Here is a 23,436-nt window from a genome sequence, read left to right as displayed (position 1 = left end):
GGAGATGAAGCGGCATCAAACCCTGAATCCTTATAATCGGTTTGTGCGCAAATTTTTACTCAAGAAAACGTTAAAAAGTTATTTTAATCATAAAGAAAATACATTTATGATAAAGATTAATGACCAAATAATAATAGTTGTTTTATGTAGAGTTTTTTTTTCTTTTTTTTTTTCTATCAAGACAAGTGAGGCTGTGTCTTGTCTGCCTACCCTGACCGCACGTCCCTGCCGCTTATAATCTATACTTGATCATCTTCTCACTCACTGAAATGTATGCATATGTTCAATATTTCAATCAATTTTATTCAGGGCAATGAGAGAAAAATATTATGTTTGTATAATCACCATTTTTTGTTTCTTGTCACTGACTTACTGAATACACACCTTGTTTCAAAACAACGCAAAAAAAAATACGGATGAATTACATATAGCTAAAATAAATGATGAAGATATATTAGAAAATAAGTAAAGAAATGTAAATACTGACTGAATATATAACTTGTGCATTGGTGGTGAAAACAATAAACATTTAAAGATAGAACTGAGAGTAAATAAGAGTAAGTAAAATAAGAATAAATCAAATCAATCAATTAAATAAAAACGAATCAAAACTAATAGTTACTATTGGGGATGCAACAATATCAAAATCTGAAGGTACGATAATATCACAGTATTACACCCACGGAAAGATATTATTGTGGTATATGTCTTTAAAAATTAAATTTAAAAAAAGACTTAAAAATTTTATAATGTGTAAAATGAAGTGACAAGAATGTTAAGGATAAACACACCTACTTTAAATAAACTCAAACATAATACTCAAATGTTCTAATCATATTATTACTACTACACACAAGTATGCAAGTATATGTGTGTGTGTATATATATATATATATATATATATATATATATATATATATATATATATATATATATATATATATATATATATATATATATATATATATATATATATATATATATATATATATACAGTACATATATCTATACATATATATATATATATATATATATATATATATATATATATATATATATATATATTTATTTTTTTTAATTGAAGTATTTATTTCAAACCTGCACAATACAACAACACACATTTTTTTTACATTTTGGCAGAGACATTTATGCAAGGCTTGAAAAGGAGTTGGATGAAGCAGATGCTTATAATATCCCAACCTCTCTCACTCATTCCACATTTAACATAAACAATATAATACAAGAACAATACTATACAAACAAAAACAAGAAAAGCTCCTGTACACTAACAATACAATAGTACCACTGTCACTATGAGACAAGACAAGACGAGACAAAACACACACACATACACACACATACACACACACACAGGCCCAAACACTCTCTGACCATACACCTCTCTCCCATAGCTCTGTGCTGAGGGCATCACTCTCTTTCCTCCTTGTACTTCTTCAGTACTTCTTTTTTAAACAGTCTTTTAAATTGAATCATGTTAGAACAGGTTTTTAACTCGTCTCCTAAGTTGTTCCACAGAGTGACTCCACGCACTGAAATGCACATTGATTTTAAAGTTGTTCTAAATTTAGGCAAATATAATTTGTTGTTTCCTCTTCGACTGTAACTATGGTGAGTATCTCTATCCTGGAATAGGTTCTGTATATTGGATAGTAGAAAGTTTTGGGATGCCCTAAACATAATTTGAGCAGTTTTAAAGTTGATCACATCGTGCAGTTTAAGTTGCTTTAACTCATTGAATAGTGGATTTGAATGATGTCATAAGTGAACATTGGACACAATCCTAATGACCTTTTTCTGTAGAGTGACTAAAGGCTGTAGATGGGATTTATAACAATTTCCCCAGATTTCAACACAATAGTTTAAATATGACATAGTAAATGAATGATACAATAACAGCAGAGCATTGGTGTTCAATAAATGACATGATCTCCTCATCATTCCAACACATTTAGCAACCTTTGTCCTCAGGTAATTTATATGAGGCTTCCATGAGATATTTTCATCTATTACCACTCCTAAGAATTAATTTTGTTGAACATATTCTATTGGTGTATCATCAATAACAATCCTGATGGGTATATTACTTTTGCGATTGCTAAAGAGCATGATTTTGGTCTTCTTTAAATTCAGAGACAATTTGTTGGTATTAAACCAAGTTTTTAACTTTATCATCTCCTCAGTTACAGAGGCCAGAAGTTGCTTCACGTCGTCACCTGCACATGTAATGGTTGTATCATCAGCAAAGAGGATGAACTTCAGCAGTGTTGATACTTTACATATTTCATTGATATACATTATAAATAGTGTGGGTCCTAGTATTGACCCCTGGGGGACTCCACAGGTTATGTTCATGAGTGTAGATCAGGGGTCCCCAAACTACGGCCCGCCAGCGTCCAAAATCAGGCCCGCGTGAAGTCCCAAGTATTAAAAAAATTAAATTTCTTTTTTTTTCAGTTTTTCTTATCCACTTTGTACCGCTTGCTACTCACAGTGTCTTCTAGCCACTCAGGCAAATCATATTGTCTAAAAATGCATTTTCTCATCGATAATGTGACATCATCGCACGCGCGGAAAGTGCACTATATATATCTAATATATATATATATATATATATATATATATATATATATATATATATATATACAGTATGTATATATATATATATATATATATATATATATATATATATATATATATATATATATATATATATATATATATATATATATATATATATATATATATATATATATATATATACACACAGCCCGGCCCACCGCCAAATTGTTTTAACCCAATGCGGCCCCCGAGTCAAAAAGTTTGGGGACCCCTGGTGTAGATTGATGTTGGTCGATCTGAACAATCTGCTGTCTTTCATTCAAGTAGCTCTTCAGCCATTTCCCTGCCACTCCCCTTATGCCATATCTTTCCAGTGTATTTACCAAAATCTGGTGGTAAATGGTATCGAAAGCCTTTTGCAGGTCAATAAAAATTCCTATAACAAATGTGTTCTTCTCGATACCATTAGTAATGTTCTCTATTAAATCACTTAAAGCTAATGAAGTTGACTTATTTTGTCGGAACCTATGTTGACAATCTGATAATAATTTGTGCTTTCTAATGAAGCCACGAAGTCTATTATCAAATAATTTTTCCAATATTATATAAGTGTATATATATATATATATATATATATATATATATATATATATATATATATATATATATATATATATATATATATATATATATATATATATACATACATACATACATACATACTTTATATATTTATATATCAGTTAAGGCTCTTTACACCGACAATATAAACATCCAGTGTAACAAAAGTAAAATAATAATGTTCACGATAGTGTCTTTCAACTTTTATCTCCAGTAGTTTTATCTGTAGTGGAAAAATATAATAATATGCCACAGGCTTGGTACACTTATCTTTGGGAAGTTGTGTGCATTCCTCTTTGCAGGACCTCTCAAGCTCCATCAGGTTGGATGAGAAGCGTTGGTTTTCATCCAGGATGTCTCTATACATTGCTGCATTCATCTTTCCCTCCATCCTGACTAGGGATGTATACTGAGTACCAGTATTTTTAGGTACTAGTTCCTAATTGGGTCGGTCCAAGCAGACCGTTAAAATTCTGGAATAATGATAGGGATATCAGTAATTTTTTTACCCAGCTGATCGTTGTAATAATGACACATGCGCTGTCACAATCATTTAGGCGCCGCTGCAAAGCATAAAAAGAGACACAACGGAACTTTAAATGCCTTATTTCCTGTTAAAATGTACGTGGAAGTAAACAGAACCATAGATTTAGGCGTCATTGGATTTGCAAATAGAATCCTTGTTTGCTAAAAACAGAATCTGTGCGGAAAGTCGTGGAAATTGGCCTAATGTGACTGAGATGCTGTCATTGAGGGGAAAAGGGCAAATCATGTTTACCGTGCACTTGACAAACACTCACCTCCATGGAGCCGTGCCAGCCATGGGCCAGCTCTTTATACACGGTTGATAACACAACATGTAGATTGTCACGATCATGGTTTGATTATCAAAGATTTTAGGTAATGTATAATGTGATATTTCTACCTGAATAAAGGGTTCTGATATTCTGTACATTACATGTTGTATAGGTTAATGGTGTTCATATCTCTGCATAATAATGTTTTAGCCTTCTCTGTTTATTAATAAATTGTAATATTTAGCCTGTTAAACATTCATTGTGGACTATCAATCAGAACAGGTTATCAAATAATATACTGGGAATACTGTGCAGTGAACTGTAATTATCCGATGTGTGCTGCAGAGGGCAGTGGCAGGCATGCTTACAGTATTAGAAGGTGTCTCAGTGTGAGCAAAGAAAAAGAGAAAGATAACTTTTTTGGAGGAGCCGGTGTATGTGTGTGGGCTTCTCTTTCAGTTCGACAGTGGTATTGTGAACATAAATAAAAGGCTGACTTGATCAAAGATAGTCTACCGCCGTCATATCGCGGCTGCTATTACAACACACTTTATTTCAATCTGCCAGATAACATTTATTCAGGTAGAAATATCACAGAATAACATAATTAAACATCTTTGACAAAGCATGATCGTATTGTAAGACGATTTTTCATTGTTTCAGGGGTTAGAAATATGCAACATAAGGTGGCAAGAAATATTTCAATAATGAATAAAGCAAAATATATTTTGGACCAAAAATCACTCCATATTCTCTACTGCTCGCTAGTGTTACCATATCTGAGTTATTGTGCAGAACTATGGGGAAATAACTACAAATGTGCACTTCATTCACTAACCGTGTTACAAATAAGATCAGTTAGACTGATACATAATGTTGGGGACAGAGAACATAAAAACTATTCATTTATTGATTTAAAAATATTGAAATTCAACGATTTGGTAAAATTGCAAACAGCTAAGATTATGTACAAAGCAAACTATAACCTGCCACCCATGAATGTACAACAAGTCTTCTCAACTGAAGAGGAGAAATATAACCTTAGTTATAATATAATTTAAAATATTTGTATGCACATACAACATTTAATACCTTTAGCATATCAGTATGTGGAATTAACCTATGGAATGGAATAAGCAAATAAGTTAAACAATGTACTGATATGATCCAGTTTAAGAGATTGTTCAAATTAATAGTGCTTACAAAGGACAAGGAAGAAGAATTATGAGAAATACCTTCAAACTTATTGAAAACAGGATATTCTTCATCTCAGTATGTTAATCATGACTGACTTAATTATCTACTGCAAGAACTGCTGTATTGATCATTCACTGATGTAATTTTGTTACAAAAAGAAGACAGTAAATTAACATATGTTCTGAAGTGGGAAAGGTGTAGGATTAAATAAGCTTTGCTTCTTTCTACTCCTTTTCGGACATGATGTATAGAGAAATGATATGAAATTATGTGTGATGTATTGTACTGTAACGGTAAGACTAACGGACATGTATTTCCCCCATTAGCCTATATGTCGATGTGTCATTGACCTGGCGAGCATGCTAAGCATTTGTTGCACGAACATACTAGCTTTGTTAGACAAGACCATAGACTGTATTGGACAATATAGTTTGCATACGAAATGTCCATTTCTATTTATTTCAAGTAATAAGAAATTGTCAATGCCTTACTTACCTATCAAGTAGTTAATTAGCAAGTTTGGCGTCAGATGAAAAAATCTTCTCCGTCTTCCATCGTCTCCATCTTTCAAAGACATCCCCGATACAAATCCTCGTTTTGTTCCTATCTTTGTCATTAATAAGTTGAGAATCATAACGACGCCTTTTAGATTTACTAAGGTCTGACATGTTAAGTAACTTTACCAGTGGCAGTAGCTCGACGAAGAGGGCGGTGCGACACACTCACTGACTTTCTAATTGGTTGTTTTGACTAGACATGGCATTATTACAAATAGCACCTTTAACTTTGACAGCCCTAATGTGTATATATATAATTATATATACAGTATATATATATATGTATATACACACATATATATAAAGTGAGAACAAGTATTTGATACAGTGCTGATTTTGCAAGTTTTCCCATTTACAAAGCATGTATAGGTCTGTAATCTTTATCATAGATACTCTTCAACGGCGAGTGATAGAATCTAAAACAAAACTCCAGCAAATCACATTGTATGACTTTTTAAATGATCAGTTTGCATTTTATTACATGACATACGTATTTGATACGTCAAAAAAACAATTACATTTTTGGTACAGAAACCTTTGTTTGCAATTACAGATATTAGACATTTCCTGTTTTTGATTGATTGATTGAGACTTTTATTAGTAGGTTGCACAGTAAAGTACATATTCCGTACAATTGACCACTAAATGGTAACACCCGAATAAGTTTTTCAACTTGTTTAAGTCGGGGTCCACTTAAATTGATTCTTGATACAGATATATACTATCATATATACTATCATCATAATACAGTCATCACACAAGATAATCACATTGAATTATTTACATTATTTACAATCAGGGGTGTGGAGGAGGGGGGGGGGGTATGGACATCAAGTAGTGGACATAGAGAGAGAGAGAGAGAGAGAGAGAGAGAGAGAGAGAGATCAGAAGGCATAAGAAAAAGAAAAAGTATCTGCATTTGATTGTTTACATTTGATTATTAGCAATCCGGGGAGGGTGTTAGTTTAGGGTTGTAGCTGCCTGGAGGTGAACTTTTATTGCGGTTTTGAAGGAGGATAGAGATGCCCTTTCTTTTATACCTGTTGGGAGCGCATTCCACATTGATAATAAATGATAAATGGGTTATACTTGTATAGCGCTTTTCTACCTTCAAGGTACTCAAAGCGCTTTGACAGTATTTCCACATTTACACATTCACACACTGATGGCGGGAGCTGCCATGCAAGGCGCTAACCAGCAGCCATCAGAGGCAAAGGGTGAAGTGTCTTGCCCAAGGACACAACGGACGTGACTAGGAAGGTAGAAGGTGGGAATTGAACCCCAGTAACCAGCAACACTCCGATTGCTGGCACAGCCACTCTACCAACTTCGCCACGCCGTCCCTATGTGTTAGAAAGAGAATGAGTTAAGACCTTTGTTAGTTCGGAATCTGGGTTTAACGTGGTTAGTGGAGCACCCCCTGGTGTTGTGGTTATGGCGGTCATTTACGTTAAGGAAGTAGTTTGACATGTACTTCGGTATCAGGGAGGTGTAGCGGATTTTATAGACTAGGCTCAGTGCAAGTTGTTTAACTCTGACCTCCACCTTGAGCCAGCCCACTTTAGAGAAGTGGGTAGGAGTGAGGTGTGATCTGGGGTGGAGGTCTAGAAGTAACCTGACTAGCTTGTTCTGAGATGTTTGGAGTTTAGATGTGAGGGTTTTGGAGGTGCTAGGGTACCAGGAGGTGCATGCGTAATTGAAAAAGGGTTGAACAAGAGTTCCCGCCAGAATCCTCAAGGTGCTTTTGTTGACCAGAGAGGAAATTCTGTAGAGAAATCTCGTTCGTTGGTTAACCTTTTTGATTACCTTGGTTGCCATTTTATCACAGGAAAGGTTAGCCTCTAGAATGGAACCTAGGTAGGCGACCTCATCTTTCCTGGTGATGACAATGTCACCTACTTTTATGGTGAAGTCATTGACTTTCTTAAGTTTGATGTGGGACCCAAACAGGATGGATTCTGTTTTACCCAAGTGCATGGATAGCTTGTTGTCAGCGAGCCAGGTGCAAGTTCTACAGAGCTCAGCACTGAGGATTTTCTCCACCTGTGACTTGTCCTTGCCGGATACCAGCAAGGCAGAGTCATCCGCAAACAAAAACAATTCACAGTCGCATGCCGATGACATGTCGTTTATGTATATTAGGAACAGTAAAGGTCCCAATATACTGCCTTGGGGGACTCCACAGCTCACCGAGAGGGGGGGGGGGGGACACGGTGCCGTTCACCTCTACCACCTGCTCCCTCCCCTCCAAGTAAGATTGCGTCCAGCTCCATGAGGTTTTGTTAAATCCGATTGCTCTGCGCTTATCCAACAGTTCTTGACCAGCTCACACTCACTGCAGCAGGGATTTTGGCCCACTCCTCCATACAGATCATTCAGGTTTTGGGGCTGTTGCGGGGAAATACGGACCTTCAGCTCTCTCCAAAGATTTTCAATTTGGTTCAGGTCTGGAGACTTGCCAGGCCACTTCTGGACCTTGAAATGCTTCTTATGGAGCCACTTCTTTGTTGCCCTGGCTTTGTGTTTCGGGTCGTTGTCATGCCAGAAGACCCAGCCACAACATCTTCAATGCTCTTACTGAGGGAAGGAGATTGTTGGCCAAGATCTCACAATACATGGCCCCATTTATCTCCCCCTCAATATAATACAATTGTCCTGTAACCTTTGCAGAAAAGCATCTCCAAAAAATGATGTTGCGACCTTCATGCTTCACGGTTGGAGCGGTGTTCTTGAGATTGTACTCGTATAAAACATTGTCCTATTTTTCCTCTGAATCCTCCAGATGATCACTGGCAAACTTCAAACGGGCCTTGACATTCGCTGGCTTGAGCAAGGAGACCTTGCGAACGCTGCAGAATTTGAATCCATGACGGCATAGTGTGTTACTGATCGTTTTCTTGGAGACTGGTTCCAGTGGTTGACCAGGTCCTGTCGTGTAGTTCTGGGCTGATCCCTTACTGTCCTCATGATCTTGGATGTTCCACGAGGTGAAATCTTTAATGAAGCCCCAGACCGAGGGAGATGGATCGTGGTCTTGAACTTCTTCCATTTTTTGAATAATTGCGCCACCGGTTGTTGCCCTCTCCCTAAGCTGCTTGCCTATTGTCTTGTAGCCTATCCCAGCCTTGTGCAGGTCTACATCTGTATGTCTGATGTCATTTACACAGCTCTCGTCTTGGCCATTGTGAAGAGGTTGAAGTCTGTGTGATTGAGTGTGTGGAGAGGTGTTTTTATACAGGTAACGATTTCAAACAGGTGCCGTTAATGCAGGTAATGAGTGGAGAGCGGAAGGATTTCCTACAGAAACACTAACAGGTCTGTGAGAGACAGAATTCTTACTGGGTGGTAGGTGAGCAAATATTTATTCCATGCAATAAAATGCGGATTAACAATTAAAAAAATGTTTTCTGAATTTTTGGTTTGGATTCTTTCACTGACTGTTGAAGAGACCTATGATAGAGATTCGATACTTCGATATGCTATGTAATTGGGAAAACCTGCAAAATCAGCATATACTGTATATATATATATATATATATATATATATATATATATATATATATATATATGTATATATATATATATATATATATATATATATATATATATATATATATATATATATATATACATATATATATATATATACACTACCGTTCAAAAGTTTGGGGTCACATGTCCTTATTTTTGAAGGAAAAGGACTGTACTTTTCAATGAAGATAACTTTAAACTAGTCTTAACTTTAAAGAAATACACTCTATACATTGCTAATGTGGTAAATGACTATTCTAGCTGCAAATGTCTGGTTTTTGGTGCAATATCTACATAGGTGTATAGAGGCCCATTTCCAGCAACTATCACTCCAGTGTTCTAATGGTACAATGTGTTTGCTCATTGGCTCAGAAGGCTAATTGATGATTAGAAAACCCTTGTGCAATCATGTTCACACATCTGAAAACAGTTTAGCTCGTTACAGAAGCTACAAAACTGACCTTCCTTTGAGCAGATTGAGTTTCTGGAGCATCACATTTGTGGGGTCAATTAAACGCTCAAAATGGCCAGAAAAAGAGAACTTTCATCTGAAACTCGACAGTCTATATATATATATATATATATATATATATATATATATATATATATATATATATATATATATATATATATATATATATATGAATATATATATATATATGTATATGTATATATAGTGTGGGAATGTGAGTGTGAATGTTGTCTGTCTATCTGTGTTGGCCCTGCGATGAGGTGGCGACTAGTCCAGGGTGTACCCCACCTTCCGCCCGATTGTAGCTGAGATAGGCTCCAGAGCCCCCAGCGACCCTGAAGGGAATAAGCGGTAGAAAATAGATGGATGGATGGGATGGATATATATATATATATATATATATATATATATATATATATATATATATATATATATATATATATATATGTCTTAATCTCCTGATGATTGAGGAAACCCTCATGAAACAGGCCTGTAGAGATGAAATAGTCTTGTGATTTTTTCCCACACATACATATATATATATATATATATATATATATATATATATATATATATATATATATATATATATATATATATATATATATATATATATATATATATATATATATATATATATATATATATATATATATATACAGTGGGGCAAAAAAGTATTCAGTCAGCCACCCATTGATTGTCAATGGGTGGCTGACTAAATACTTTTTTGCCCCACTGTATATATATATGTGTATATATATATAAATATATATATATATATATATATATATATATATATATGCTGTATTTACTGTATATACACACATAAAACCCAGAATAACAACATGAATGATATGATCACTATCACCTTAAAACCACTGGCACTGACTTCCTGTCTCATCCCGGATTGATTAAAAAAGTCCATCTTCCTTTACCTCAGATCATCAAGCAGCATAGTGGACTGGGTTATGATGCTTTTGGTATTTAGAATTTTATCTGTTAAGAGCTAACTTTTGATTCATTTTATTTTACCATTAACTTTTGTAAATCAAATCTGTTATTATATACATAGTATTGTATCTATAGCATTAAGTATATGCATAATACAGTATATACAAAGTACAGAATTTATATATTAATAGGATTGTTCTGAACTAATAGTCGAATCGGATTGGTTAGATTTTGCCCAACGTCGTTGAGCAGTTTTTTTTAAAGACAAATAAACATAATGATGTCACTAGGTATCTTTGACGTGGATAAAAATCTAGCACTTACTGTATACAGTGAATTAATCTTCTTAAGTTAGTTAAATATACAGTAATTATAAAATATTTTCATTAATTTCATTAAATGTGAACAAAACAAAGATCTAATGTGACTTTTTCTAACATGAAAAAAATGCTAAACCACAGTCTGTGAGGTCCTTGGCTGTGAGAACAAGTGAACCAAGAAAAAGGAAAAAGGAAGTCTAAGTCTAACATCAAACTTGACTAAATGGAGTAAGTAAAAGTCATAATAAAGTTTCTATATGTGAACCAGATCATTACCTTTTTCATAAAAAGAGTTAAACCTCCAGGGCGAGGCAGTGTTTCCGGCGAGTTTTACTGGCACACGATGATAAGGCAAGCTATGTGTGTGAGAGCAACACGCCCCGATGAGCCTCAATCACATCTTAGACTTAGACATAGACTTATACTTTCTTTTTAATTATCGTTCAAATTTGAACGTTACAGTACAGATAAGAACGAAATTTTGTTGCATTAGCTCGTTGTAGTGCAGGATAAAAGAGCAATAAGGTGTAGATATAAATAAATAGATTACTGTACAGATAAATATATTGCACTTTTGAGTATGCATCCACGTTTATGGATGTATGTTATATTGTCTTTATATTCCAGCGAGTTAATCAGTTTTTGGGGGGAATTGAGGGGATTATAATGATGCGTTCAAGAGTCTTATGGCCTGAGGGAAGAAGCTGTTACAGAACCTGGAGGTTCTGCTACGGAGGCTACGGAACCTCTTTCTAGAGTCCAGCAGTGAAAACAGTCCTTGGTGAGGGTGGGAGGAGTCTCTGCAGATTTTCTGAGCCCTGGTCAGGCAGCGGCTTTTTGCGATTTCCTGGATATAAGGAAGAAGAGTCCTGATGATCTTTTTCGCCGTCCTCATCACTCTCTGCAGAGACTTCCAGTCTGAGGCACTGCAGGCTCCAGTCCAGACAGAGATGCAGTTGGTCAGTAGGCTCTCTATAGCGCCTCTGTAGACTGTGGAGAGAATGGGGGGAGGTAGCTGTGCTCTTTTCATCCGACGCAAAAAGTGCATGCGCTGCTGAGCTCTTTTTACAAGAGCTCCGGTGTGTAGGGACCAGGTCATATTGTCAGTTATCTGCACCCCCAGGAACTTGGTGCTGCTTACTATCTCCACTGCTGTGCTGTTGATGAATAGTGGAGTGTGGCTGGACTGATGCCTCTTGAAGTCAACGATGATCTCCTTGGTCTTGTCGACGTTCAGGACCAGGTTGTTGGTTCTGCACCAGTCAACCAGATGTTTCACCTCCTCCCTGTAGTCCATGTCGTTGTTTTCACGGATGGGCCCTCTACTGTTGTGTCGTCCAAATACTTAACAATGTGGTTAGTAGTGGACCTGGCGCAGCAGTCATGGGTCATCAATGTGAACAGCAGTGGACTCAGGACGCAGCCCTGGGGGTAGCCGGTGCTCAGGGAGATGGCACTAGAGGTGTTGTCGCCCACTCTCACAGACTGGGGTCTGTCTGTGAGGAAGTCAAGCAGCCAGTTGCATAGGGGGGTACTGAATCTAAGGGGGGCCAGTTTGCTCACTAAGTGCTGCGGGATGATGGTGTTAAATGCCAAGCTGAAGTCCAGAAACAACATTCGCACGTCCTTTCCTTCCAGATGTTCTAAGCTCAGGTGGAGTGAAGAGGAGATGGCGTCCTCTGTGGAGCGGTTAGGGCGATAAGCAAACTGGTATGGGTCAAATGTGGGGGGAAGTCTGGAGACAATGTATTTCTTTACCAGCCTCTCGAAGCACTTCATTATGATGGGGGTGAGTGCTACGGGGCGATAATCATTGAGGGAGGAGATTGTGGGTTTTTTACGTACTGGAATGATTGTGGCCCTCTTAAAACCTGATGGCACCACAGCCTGGTTCAGTAAGGCGTTGAAGATATCTGTGAGAACCCCAGCAAGCTGGTCTGCACATCCCTTAAGCACCTTGCCCGGAATGTCATCAGGTCCCGCTGCTTTCCGGGGGTTCACTCCCCTCAGGGTTGTCCGGACATCCGCTGTGTCCAGGTTGAGCGGCTGCTCATCAGGGCGAGGGATGGATTTCCTCGCCGGAGTGGTGTTAAGTGCCTCAAACTTTGCAAAGTGGTTGTTTAGGTCGTTAAGAAGCTGATGATGTTGTCACAGGGACGGGGGCAGCTTTAATGTCCGTGATGACATGTATGCCCTGCCACATTCTTCTAGTTTAGTCCAAAACCACAAAAATCTGAGTGTCCATGCTCTGCCCGCATCCTCCAATCATTTGTGGCACCTTTAGGGCACCTTGAACGGCTGCCTGCATCTTCCAATTTAATCGCAAGGGCGACGTTTACTCAAATCAGCAGATGTCCTGTTATGCTTCCGAATAGGTAGATATCTTTAACGTCCTCGACTGAAGTGTCGCCAGGCATGTGACACTCCTGTTTCTCCCAAGAGTCCATCGTGTGTCCAGCAACAACCGTTCTGACAGAACTGGCAGGTTCCCCCCAACCCGAGATCTTGTCAGTTTTGTTTAGAGGCCAGTTGATCAATTACAAGAAAGTTAAACAAAACAAGACAAAGAGGCAAGCAGGGAAGATATGGAGAGAGGAGGTAGTGCGACGGCCTTTGCCTAGAGCCATGTTTACCTTTCCTTCCGACCTCTGTCTGCCCCTGTAACTGTATATTTTGTCTTGAACTTATTGTACTGAAAACTAATTTTGTTGTACTTTTTAAGTTCACTGACAAAAGTACTGTTCTATTTTAAAGTACATAGTGTACTTAAAACAGTATATACATAGTGCAGTATTTACATAATACAGTACAGAGTGCAGTGTCTACATAATTGATATGATCAATGAGGAATATGTATATTTATAACATTTAAATGTTCGTACAACAGGTTCTTCTGACATGGTGTGTGACTTGTTGGGCGTTAAGGGGAAAGACATCATCTACATTGGAGACCACATCTTTGGGGACATTCTGAAGTCGAAGAAGCGACAAGGTTGGAGAACATTCCTGGTAATACCAGAATTGGCCCAGGAACTTCATGTGTGGACTGAAAAGAGCTGTGAGATTGCACACACACACACACACACACACACACACGTTCACACACACACACGCATTATTTTGTGTAATTGCAGTAAAAATGTATTGCAATACTTACTATTGACCAGTGAGTAATATGCCTCCCAAGATTCATATACAGCAATACCTCATTTACCAATAAAGTACCCTGAAATACTTTAAAGCACTGCATGTCAATGGTGTCTAATTCTGTTCCTCAGCCATATTTGACGAGCTTCGATCTCTTGACTGCTTACTTGCTGAGCTTTATAAGTGAGTATGAATACTTAGTGTTGTTTCCACTACATGTTCATACATGTTAGTATGATGTCACTGTTCCCACGCAATTCAATTCAATTGTAATTTGCTTAAGTGTCCAATCAGACCAGAAACGTTGGCCAAAGGTTTGAATATAGATTCATGATTCAAGAGTTTTTTATTGTCAATTCAACATGGGTACCGTATTTTGCGGATTATAAGTCGCAGTTTTTTTCATAGTTTGGCCGTGGGTGCGACGTATACTCAGGAGCGACTTATGTGTGAAATTATTAACACATTACCGTAAAATATCAAATAATATTATTTATCTACTTCACGGAAGAGACGAAGCAAATGTCAGCAAAAGTCATACACACGTCAACCAATAAGAATTTGGCGGGGGAGGGTCATGGCAGAAGTGCATTGTGGGTCATGGGATGCTAACTGCTATATGCTATATGCTACTGCCGTAGCTATTAATTTGGATCATACCAACATTGGCGGTAACTTATAAAAACTGAGAAGGGCTGAACAAAAATGGCACCGAAAAGGAAATCATATACTGCAGATTACAAGCTGGACGTAGTGAAATATGCAGCAGAAAACGGCGATCAAGCAGCAGAAAGAAAGGACGCTAGAGGCGCATACCAGGAGCGACAACGAGGGGGAAGATTTCATCGGATTTAGCGATCAGGAGTGAGAGATTGTTTGGTAAACGTATAGCAGGTTCTATATGTTATAGTTATTTGAATGACTTACCATAAAATGTTACGTTAACATACCAGGCACATTCTCAGTTGGTTATTTGTGCGTCATATAACGTACACTTAATCAGCCTGTTGTTCACTATTCTTTATTTATTTTAAATTGCCTTTCAAATGTCTATTCTTGGTGTTTGATTTTATCAAGTAAATTTCCCCCAAAAATGCGATTTATACTCAAGTGCGACGAATATATGTTTTTTTCCTTCTTTATTATGCATTTTTGGCCGGTGCGACGTATAATCCCGAGTGATTTATAATCCGAAAAATACGGTATAGGTTAAGGATAGTCAAGGCCGAAAATAGGCTTTTCTGTATACTTGTACTTACAAAGTACCGTGGTACTAAAAAATTAAAGAAGGTACTCTACTGCCTTTAAAAAAACAATATTTCTCTTTTTTGTGAATGCTGTCACCTGCGTTGACATTTGCAGTACAGTATCCATCTCAGTGGCCTAGTGGTTAGAGTGTCCGCCCTGAGATCGGTAGGTTGGAGTTCAAATCCCACCCGAGTCATACCAAAGACTATAATGGCACTCAGCATCAAGGGTTGGAATTGGGGGTTAAATCACCAAAATGATTCCAGATGCAGAGGACAAATTTCACCACACCTAGAGTGTGTGTGACAATCATTGGTACTTTAACTTTATTGTGAGCCGGTAATGGTATATGAACAGAGAGCCTAAACAGTGTGGTTAAAAAGCAAGTGAAAAGGCTGAACAGGGAAGATGGGAGAAGCGGCAACTTTACTCATTAATAAATCTCAATAAGGAAGTATTTTGCCATCAAAACAATTAGAAAGGGTAATGCTGCCCTGAAAGTGGTGCTTTAAAACAATCCTCTTCAAAGCTGACAAAAGTTATGACTTGACAAGTATTTGAAAGACCAGCATCCACATGATTTTAAAGACCAGCAAGTAAAAACATCTCACCTGTTATAGACATGAATAAATTATGGAATTCTAGACATAAATTAGGCATAAATACTGTAACATAGATGGAAACAAACAGAGCCAGATGCTCCTTTTTACTTTTATCGGCAACAGCAACAAACAGAGCTAGCAATCAGAGCAATCAAACATAGTTAGCAAACGAACAAACAGGGCTCACAAACAGCGCAAACAAACAGAGCTTGCAAATAGAGCAAACAATTTTATTACATTTTTAGTATTTTTTCTTTTATCTTGAGTTTATTCACCGCTGGAGTTCTCCTCATTTGTTATGGTCACTGTTTACTTCCCGACCCCGGCTTGCGTACAAGAGGCGTTACAGCACCTGGCTGACCATACTGCAGACATGGAGAAAAATAATCCTGACTCTGTGCTCATCATTTTAGGGGATTTTAACTAAGAAAGTCTAACCCACAAACTCCCCAAATAGATACAGCATATTAGTTGCCCCACCAGGTGAGCTAATACACTGGACCACTGCTACACAGTAATAAAGGACCAAATGGTGTGTCCCCCACCTGCTTGAGAGTCTGTGCTGAGCAGCTGGCTTCCATCTTCACGCAGATCTTTAATTCATCACTGGAGCAGTTGCTGCAAAAGCTCCACCATCCACCAAGTCCTAAAGAAACCTGCAATTAGAGGACTCAATGACTATAGACCCGTCACCCTTACGTCTTTGGTCATGAAGTCCTTTGAGAGACTGGTGTTGAGGCAACTAAAGGACATCACAGGGCCCCTGCTGGTCGCTCTGCAGGGTAAACAGGTCGGTGGAGAATGCAGTCAATATGGGACTGAACCACATCCTGCATCACCTCGACTCCCCAGGGACCTACGCTAGAATCCTGTTTGTGGGCTTCAGCTCTGCATTTAACACCCTCACCCCGGTTATCCTGCACTGTATTATATATATATATATATATATATTAGGGCTGCAACAACTAATCGATTAAATCGATTAAAATCGATTATAAAAATAGTTGCCGATTAATTTAGTCATCGATTCGTTGGATCTACGCTATGCGCATGCGCAGAAGCTTTTTTTATTTTATTTTTATTTTTTTTAAATAAACCTTTATTTATGAACTGCAACATGTACAAACAGCTGAGAAACAATAATCAAAATAAGTATTGTGCCAGTATGCTGTTTTTTTTCCAATAAAATACTGGAAAGGATAGAAATGTAGTTTGTCTCTTTTATCCGATTATTAATCGATTAATCGAAGTAATAATCGACAGATTAATCGATTATCAAATTTATCGTTAGTTGCAGCCCTAATATATATATATATATATATATATATATATATATATATATATATATATATATATATATATATATATATATATATATATATATATATATATATATATATATATATATATATATATGTGTGTCCCCTCTATAGCCAGAGCCATCTTGATGACTTCACTGCTGCCTCCATGTCAGACTGCATGGCTTTCGTCCTGCTTTGCCCTGTGATTCCCAAAGTTCCATAGGCCTTGCTAAGGGAATAGCCGACAGTTCTCCACAAGTTCCTGATAATTTTCCCTCTCCTTCTCTTGAGCCTCCTCCATCCTTTCCTCTCAGGGCAGCTCGGGCAGGATTGCGGCACCTGAGACTTACGTCAGCTCTCAAGGCAGACTGGGTGATAAAAGATGGAATTCTTAGCTGCTGCTTTAGGTCCACTGACATCAACCAGTCTTGGGCTGCTAAAAGCAGGCCACCCAGGCCTGGTGTTAATGCCAGCTACGATCCCCCTACTGATTGCCTAGAAGAACTTGAGGAACTGGTCATATCCACAGCGATAGCAGCCTTCGTTCAGAGCCTTGGAGCAGATGCTCAGGATTTGCTGGAGGGTCCCAGCTCTGGAGCAGAGGGAACAAGCTGGCATATTCACCTTGCCCCATAAGAAGAGGTTGGATGGGGTGGGTAGAACGTCATAAACCCCTTGAATAAAAAACTTGATCCTTTGGGGCTTCCACTTTCAGATGTCCTCCCAGGTGACATTCCGCTCCATCGCCTGCTCCCACCTCATCCAGGGGCCCTGCGGCTGCATCGCCACAGCACTGGCAAGTCGCTCTTCCTCCACAGCAGAGCGCACCTCTTCCTGAACCAGCATGCGCCTATCCTTTCCGCTTGCGGGTCAATGGAAAGTATCCAAGCCAGGGACGACTACGTGCCACATTTCCAAGAATGGGCTTGTGCTGCAGGCGAGCCTCACCGTGTTTTACTACCTCTCCTGCTTTGCGCTTCCTCCTTGTCCTCAAAATAATACATTCCCTAGATACTTTATCTCTAAATCCAGTGTTTTGGAGATGCTCTCTTACTCGAGTCACGACAAACTTCTACCAGACAGAGCTAAATAGGAGCCTGAGCTTGTTAGTGCTCCCATACAGAGCAATGCTGCACAACCTGCGAGGTACGCCCAGCCACCTATGGAGGTTGCTGCTCACTTTGCGCTCAATTCCCTCCACCACAGTCATTGGAACCTCATATATGAGCAAGGTCAAATTATTTTTGGGAGGTTTCCATGTTGGTGGCCATGTAACACAGTGGTAAAAATGCCCCTGTGGCAACTTTTTTGCAATGTGTTGCTGCCAATAAATTCTAAGTTAATGATTATTTGAAAAAAAAAAAAAGAAAGTTTCTCAGTTCGAACATTAAATATCTTGTCTTTGCAGTCTATTCAATTGAATATAAATTGAAAAGGATTTGCAAATCATTGTATTCTGTTTTTATTTACGAATTACACAAAGTGCCAACTTCACTGGTTTTGGGTTTTGTATATGTATATGTGTATACATCAGTGGCGGGCCGTGCGTTTCCCACCAAGGCCTTCAGTGATATCCGACTTCAATGATTACCGGTACCTCTCAAAATACCATCATTTATGTCACCACATGACCATTGCTGGAGAAATACAGAAACACATTTACGCACTACTGCGCATTGAATCACCACCAACAGTGTACAAAACGGGTTATTTTCTGGCGCAATTAAAAATCAATAAACCCGCATCAGCAATTAAAACATATCTTATGGGGTACTGTCAAAATTAAAATTGCAAAAAACATATTAAACGTGAAAAAATAAAGAAATAACATATCTGAACTCACAGTCTGTAGAAACCATTCGAGCTTCCGGGATTGGCTGATATTGTCTCACAAGATGTAGTTTCTCTTTAAATATCCTTCTTTAAAATGGCCTTGCAAATATATGTGTTGTCTTTTTTAATCATAAGAGATGCAGACAAGGCGTGTTGGCTGAGTTCTTAAAGTTTACTCCACAAGGTGCTCATCAACATCAAGATCCCGCTGCTGGCTAAACGTGGCTACTGCGCATGCTCTGCACTACTGTGGCATGCTGGATAATAGAGTTTTTGTGTTACCTAGCTCATAACATCACTATATATCAGCCTTAGGCCATCTAGAAGGCCTTACTGACAACAACTCATGATCTGATTGGCTATCGCAACTGTCTGTCAACTGTATGTCCCCGTTCACTTATAGTGCACAGACACCAGCACTGTTCATTCTGAAGGCTTCGAGCAGATTTGGTACAGCATGGCAACATAAGCTAGCTGAATTCCGATTGGATAAAAACTCTATAAACTAAAAACAACAGCGCTGGAAGGAGCATAATATGACATGAAGAGAATATGAATACTTTAAGATATTTAGGGAAAGTAAAAAAAAAATTACTTTTAACTTTAATTATGATAATGATTTCTGGTTATGTTAGGCCAGCAGAGAAGGCCTTGCTGGCCCTGACAGCATACCACTGGTATACATATGTATATGTGTGTATGTATGTGTTTATATATATGTATATACAGTAGAATTTATATATATATATATATATATATATATATATATATATATATATATATATATATATGTATATATATTTATATATTTATATAAATATATATATAAAACATTTTGATGACAAATAATTGTATGAGCTGCTGCTAATGATGCTTCTCTTTTTAATCCAGGCATCTGGATAGCAGCAGCAATGAGACGCCTGATATCAGCTCACTCCAGCGACGTATTAAGGTAAAATCTTTGCTAAAGGCTGAAAATGACTAAAGACTAAATTACATTAGTAAGCATATATTAATGTATATTATAACCTGTCAGGTAGCGATCCTCTACTTGCGTGGGAGCACCAATCAAGCACACAACATCCACATGTAGTTTTCTGGAACATTTACAAAAGCTTAGCCTTTTCCCTTCACTTTCTCGCCTCTCCGGTATGTCACTTCCTGTTGCACAGCACTCCAAAATAAGAGCATACAATACAACAAATAAAATCGCAATCTCAATACTATCCCACAATTAATAATAATAATATTATCGTCATCATTTAACACCCCCAGTCACTTTTATCGTGTTTGGTTACCTGAAAATAGAATAAAACACGAGCATTTGCAACACATGTACTGTTTACACTTCTATGTGCCAAACATATCTTGAGCAAAAACCTTCTTAGTTTTACCCTAGTAGGTGGTTTCGTCATTACATCAGCAAGCTTTTGCTAAGTGGGACAATATTCAAGAAGGATTCCACCAATGTTTATGATCTTCCTTATAATAGGGCACTTTATATCAACATGCTTGGACCATTGCCTGCTTACTGGGTTTTTGGCAAGTGCTATAGTGCCTTGATTATCTTCCTTGATTATCTTCCTACACCAGGGGTGCACATTTCGTTGATCGCGAGCTACCGGTCGATCGCGGAGGGTGTGTCAGTCAAACGCCAGCCAGGCATTAAAAAAACAGTCCTAAAAATGAGCGATCATAAATCTTCACTATGACGTCCCTTGATTGAGGGTCTTCTGAGATGACGCTGGCTGCTGCCAGCTCATTATTAAGAAAAAATAACTGACAGGAAGGCGAGAAACACTTTTTATTTCAACAGACTCTGGCGCCGTACCTGTCGTCAAAACTCCAAAGACCGACTGCACAGTTGCACAATAAAAGCTCTGCTTCATCCTGCCTGCGCTAACAAAATAAGAGTCTCAGAAAGCTGGCGTGCACAAGCTAGCAAGCTACGGAGTTTGCCGCCAATGTATTTCTTGTAAAGTGTATACAAAGGAGTACGGAACTGGACAAATACGATGCCAAAAACCAACCACTTTCATGTGGTATTGGACAGAAAGGAGGACTTTTTTTCTCCTCCATTTGAAAATGCGGACGTTATCAGCACCACTGTCTGATTCCTATCAATGCAAGTCATCAGAATCAGGAAATACACCAACTTATATTCTTGTTTTCATGAAAGAAAGGAATCTATATGTGTTAAACATGCTTGTATTATCTTTAAACACCTTTAACTGTCAGGCTTGGACAAAGGAAGGGACTCAGATGCAGAGATGGGGGTTCTAAATAAAGCTTTTATTTTGAAAAACTCTAACCTCCAGAGCAGAGAATATTCAATCGCTATGAGGTACAAAAACAGATAGCGAAAAACGTTTCCAAAAAAGGGAAAAACCGAAAATCACTCCAAAAGGAGGAATTACAAAAAATTAAGACGAATTATAATTAGCACCGGATCTGCTATAAAAACTTTTAACAAACAGCGCTCCAACAGGAGGAAGAAAATAAGGACTATCAAACTTACTACACAAAATCTTATTCTAATAAATATAAACAAAAAATCACTCAAAAACTTTGAGGAAGGAAGATCATTTAGGAAAAAATTATAACTCACCACTGCGGTTGAAAAAAGGCTAGATAACAAAAGTCGCTCTGAGGGAGGAAAAAGTTAACTCAAAATTACAGCTTGAACAATACTGGATACACGGACGTAGTCGTGGGACGAGGCAAGGCATGAACATGAACATGGATGCAAGACAGGCACGAAAGCTCGAGACAATCTGGCACAGAACAAGGGGAGGCATGGGCTTATATGGAACATGAGGGTAATGGGAAACAGGTGGAAACAATCAAGGGTCAGGGATGACATCAGACTGGTGACACAAGAGGAAGGACCCGTGATCTGAAACAAGAGGAGTTGCTTTTCAAAATAAAACATGCAAATCACAAGACAGAAAAAACCAAGACAAGACTTCCCTCACCGCGGTGCAGTGGCGTGCGGTGAGGTTCATGACTGGTGAGGCACGACTGCATCATCACAGTCAAATTTAAAAACATATGAACCTGCAGTGCAGGTGTACCTAATGTTGTGTCCCTGCGGTCGTTCGCGGCTCCTGCAGCGCGAGCATTGTTGTTTTTGCACTTTTTGGCTTCTTGTTAAGTGACTTTTTTTGGGTGGATTCGGTCTTGCACGTGGAGGGTTTGGGTGTGGGCTTTGGTTGGTGTGGACGCGGTGCTCCCGTCGGGCAGTGCATTCTGCGGCGAGGTGCTAGGCACCAGGAGGCGGGGTAATGTTACGAGCCTCACACAGTGTGTCTCCGCAGCAGATTTATGATCGCTCAGCACTAAAAATACATTAAACACATACAGTTGTTGACAAAATACACTGTACATTATATACCTCAGCTAACTAAACTATGGAAATGTATAATATAATTCATATAGCAATACGGTGTCACTGCACAGCAGGCCAGCAGTTAGCCGAGTCGCAATCCATGGTGAGGCACAAGTGCCTCAACTGGCTGCTGATCACCGCACCGTCTCTTCTCAGTATTTGAACAGCAAATGTGAAAATAAAAATAAAAATAATCTAAAACTGGTGAAGTTAAATGGAAAATAACTTTAGTATAATCACTGGATACATATAACAATTTAATTTTTTTTTTTTCTTTTTCTTTTTTTTTTCTTTCCATGATGGCAGGTGAGGCCCCGCCTCCCCTGCCTCTAGTGACTGCACGCCACTGCCGCGGTGTGACATTAACATATTAACTATATTAACTATATGTGTTAAACATGCTTGTATTATCATTAAACACCTTTAACTTGTTAACAATATTAACTATATGTATTAAACATGCTTGCATTATCTTTAAACACCTTTAACTTGTTAACAATATTAACTATATGTGTTAAACATGCTTATATTATCTTTAAACACCTTTAATTTGTTAACAATATTAACTATGTGTGTTAAACATGCTTGTATTATCTTTAAACACCTTTAACTTGTTAACAATATTAACTGTATGTGTTAAACATGCTTGTATTATCTTTAAACACCTTTAACTTATTAACAATATTAACTATATGTGTTAAACATGCTTGTATTATCATTAAACACCTTTAACTTGTTAACAATATTAACTATATGTGTTAAACATGCTTGCATTATCTTTAAACACCTTTAACTTGTTAACAATATTAACTATATGGAATAAACATTCTTGTATTATCATTAAACACCTTTAATTTATTAACAATATTAACTATATGTGTTAAACATGCT

The 23,436-nt window shown here is 37.9% G+C and overlaps 1 protein-coding gene across 4 annotated transcripts in view; it reads left to right on the top strand.

The window, feature by feature from the left end:
* Window positions 1-23,436, top strand: part of LOC133657492 (cytosolic purine 5'-nucleotidase-like) — a 139,534-nt gene that overhangs the window by 102,541 nt on the left and 13,557 nt on the right. For all 4 annotated transcript variants that reach the window (XM_062058891.1, XM_062058889.1, XM_062058892.1 and 1 more), the window contains 3 exons: window positions 13,914-14,084; window positions 14,305-14,356; window positions 20,049-20,109. In XM_062058891.1, coding sequence (XP_061914875.1) covers window positions 13,914-14,084; window positions 14,305-14,356; window positions 20,049-20,109 — 284 coding nt within the window. The remainder of the gene's footprint in view (window positions 1-13,913; window positions 14,085-14,304; window positions 14,357-20,048; window positions 20,110-23,436) is intronic.

This window comes from Entelurus aequoreus, linkage group LG09 (genome assembly GCF_033978785.1).
Source record: "Entelurus aequoreus isolate RoL-2023_Sb linkage group LG09, RoL_Eaeq_v1.1, whole genome shotgun sequence".
NCBI classification, from domain to species: Eukaryota; Metazoa; Chordata; class Actinopteri; order Syngnathiformes; family Syngnathidae; genus Entelurus; species Entelurus aequoreus.
Note: the sequence above shows the minus strand (reverse complement) of the source record. Positions and strands in the feature narration are given on the sequence as shown.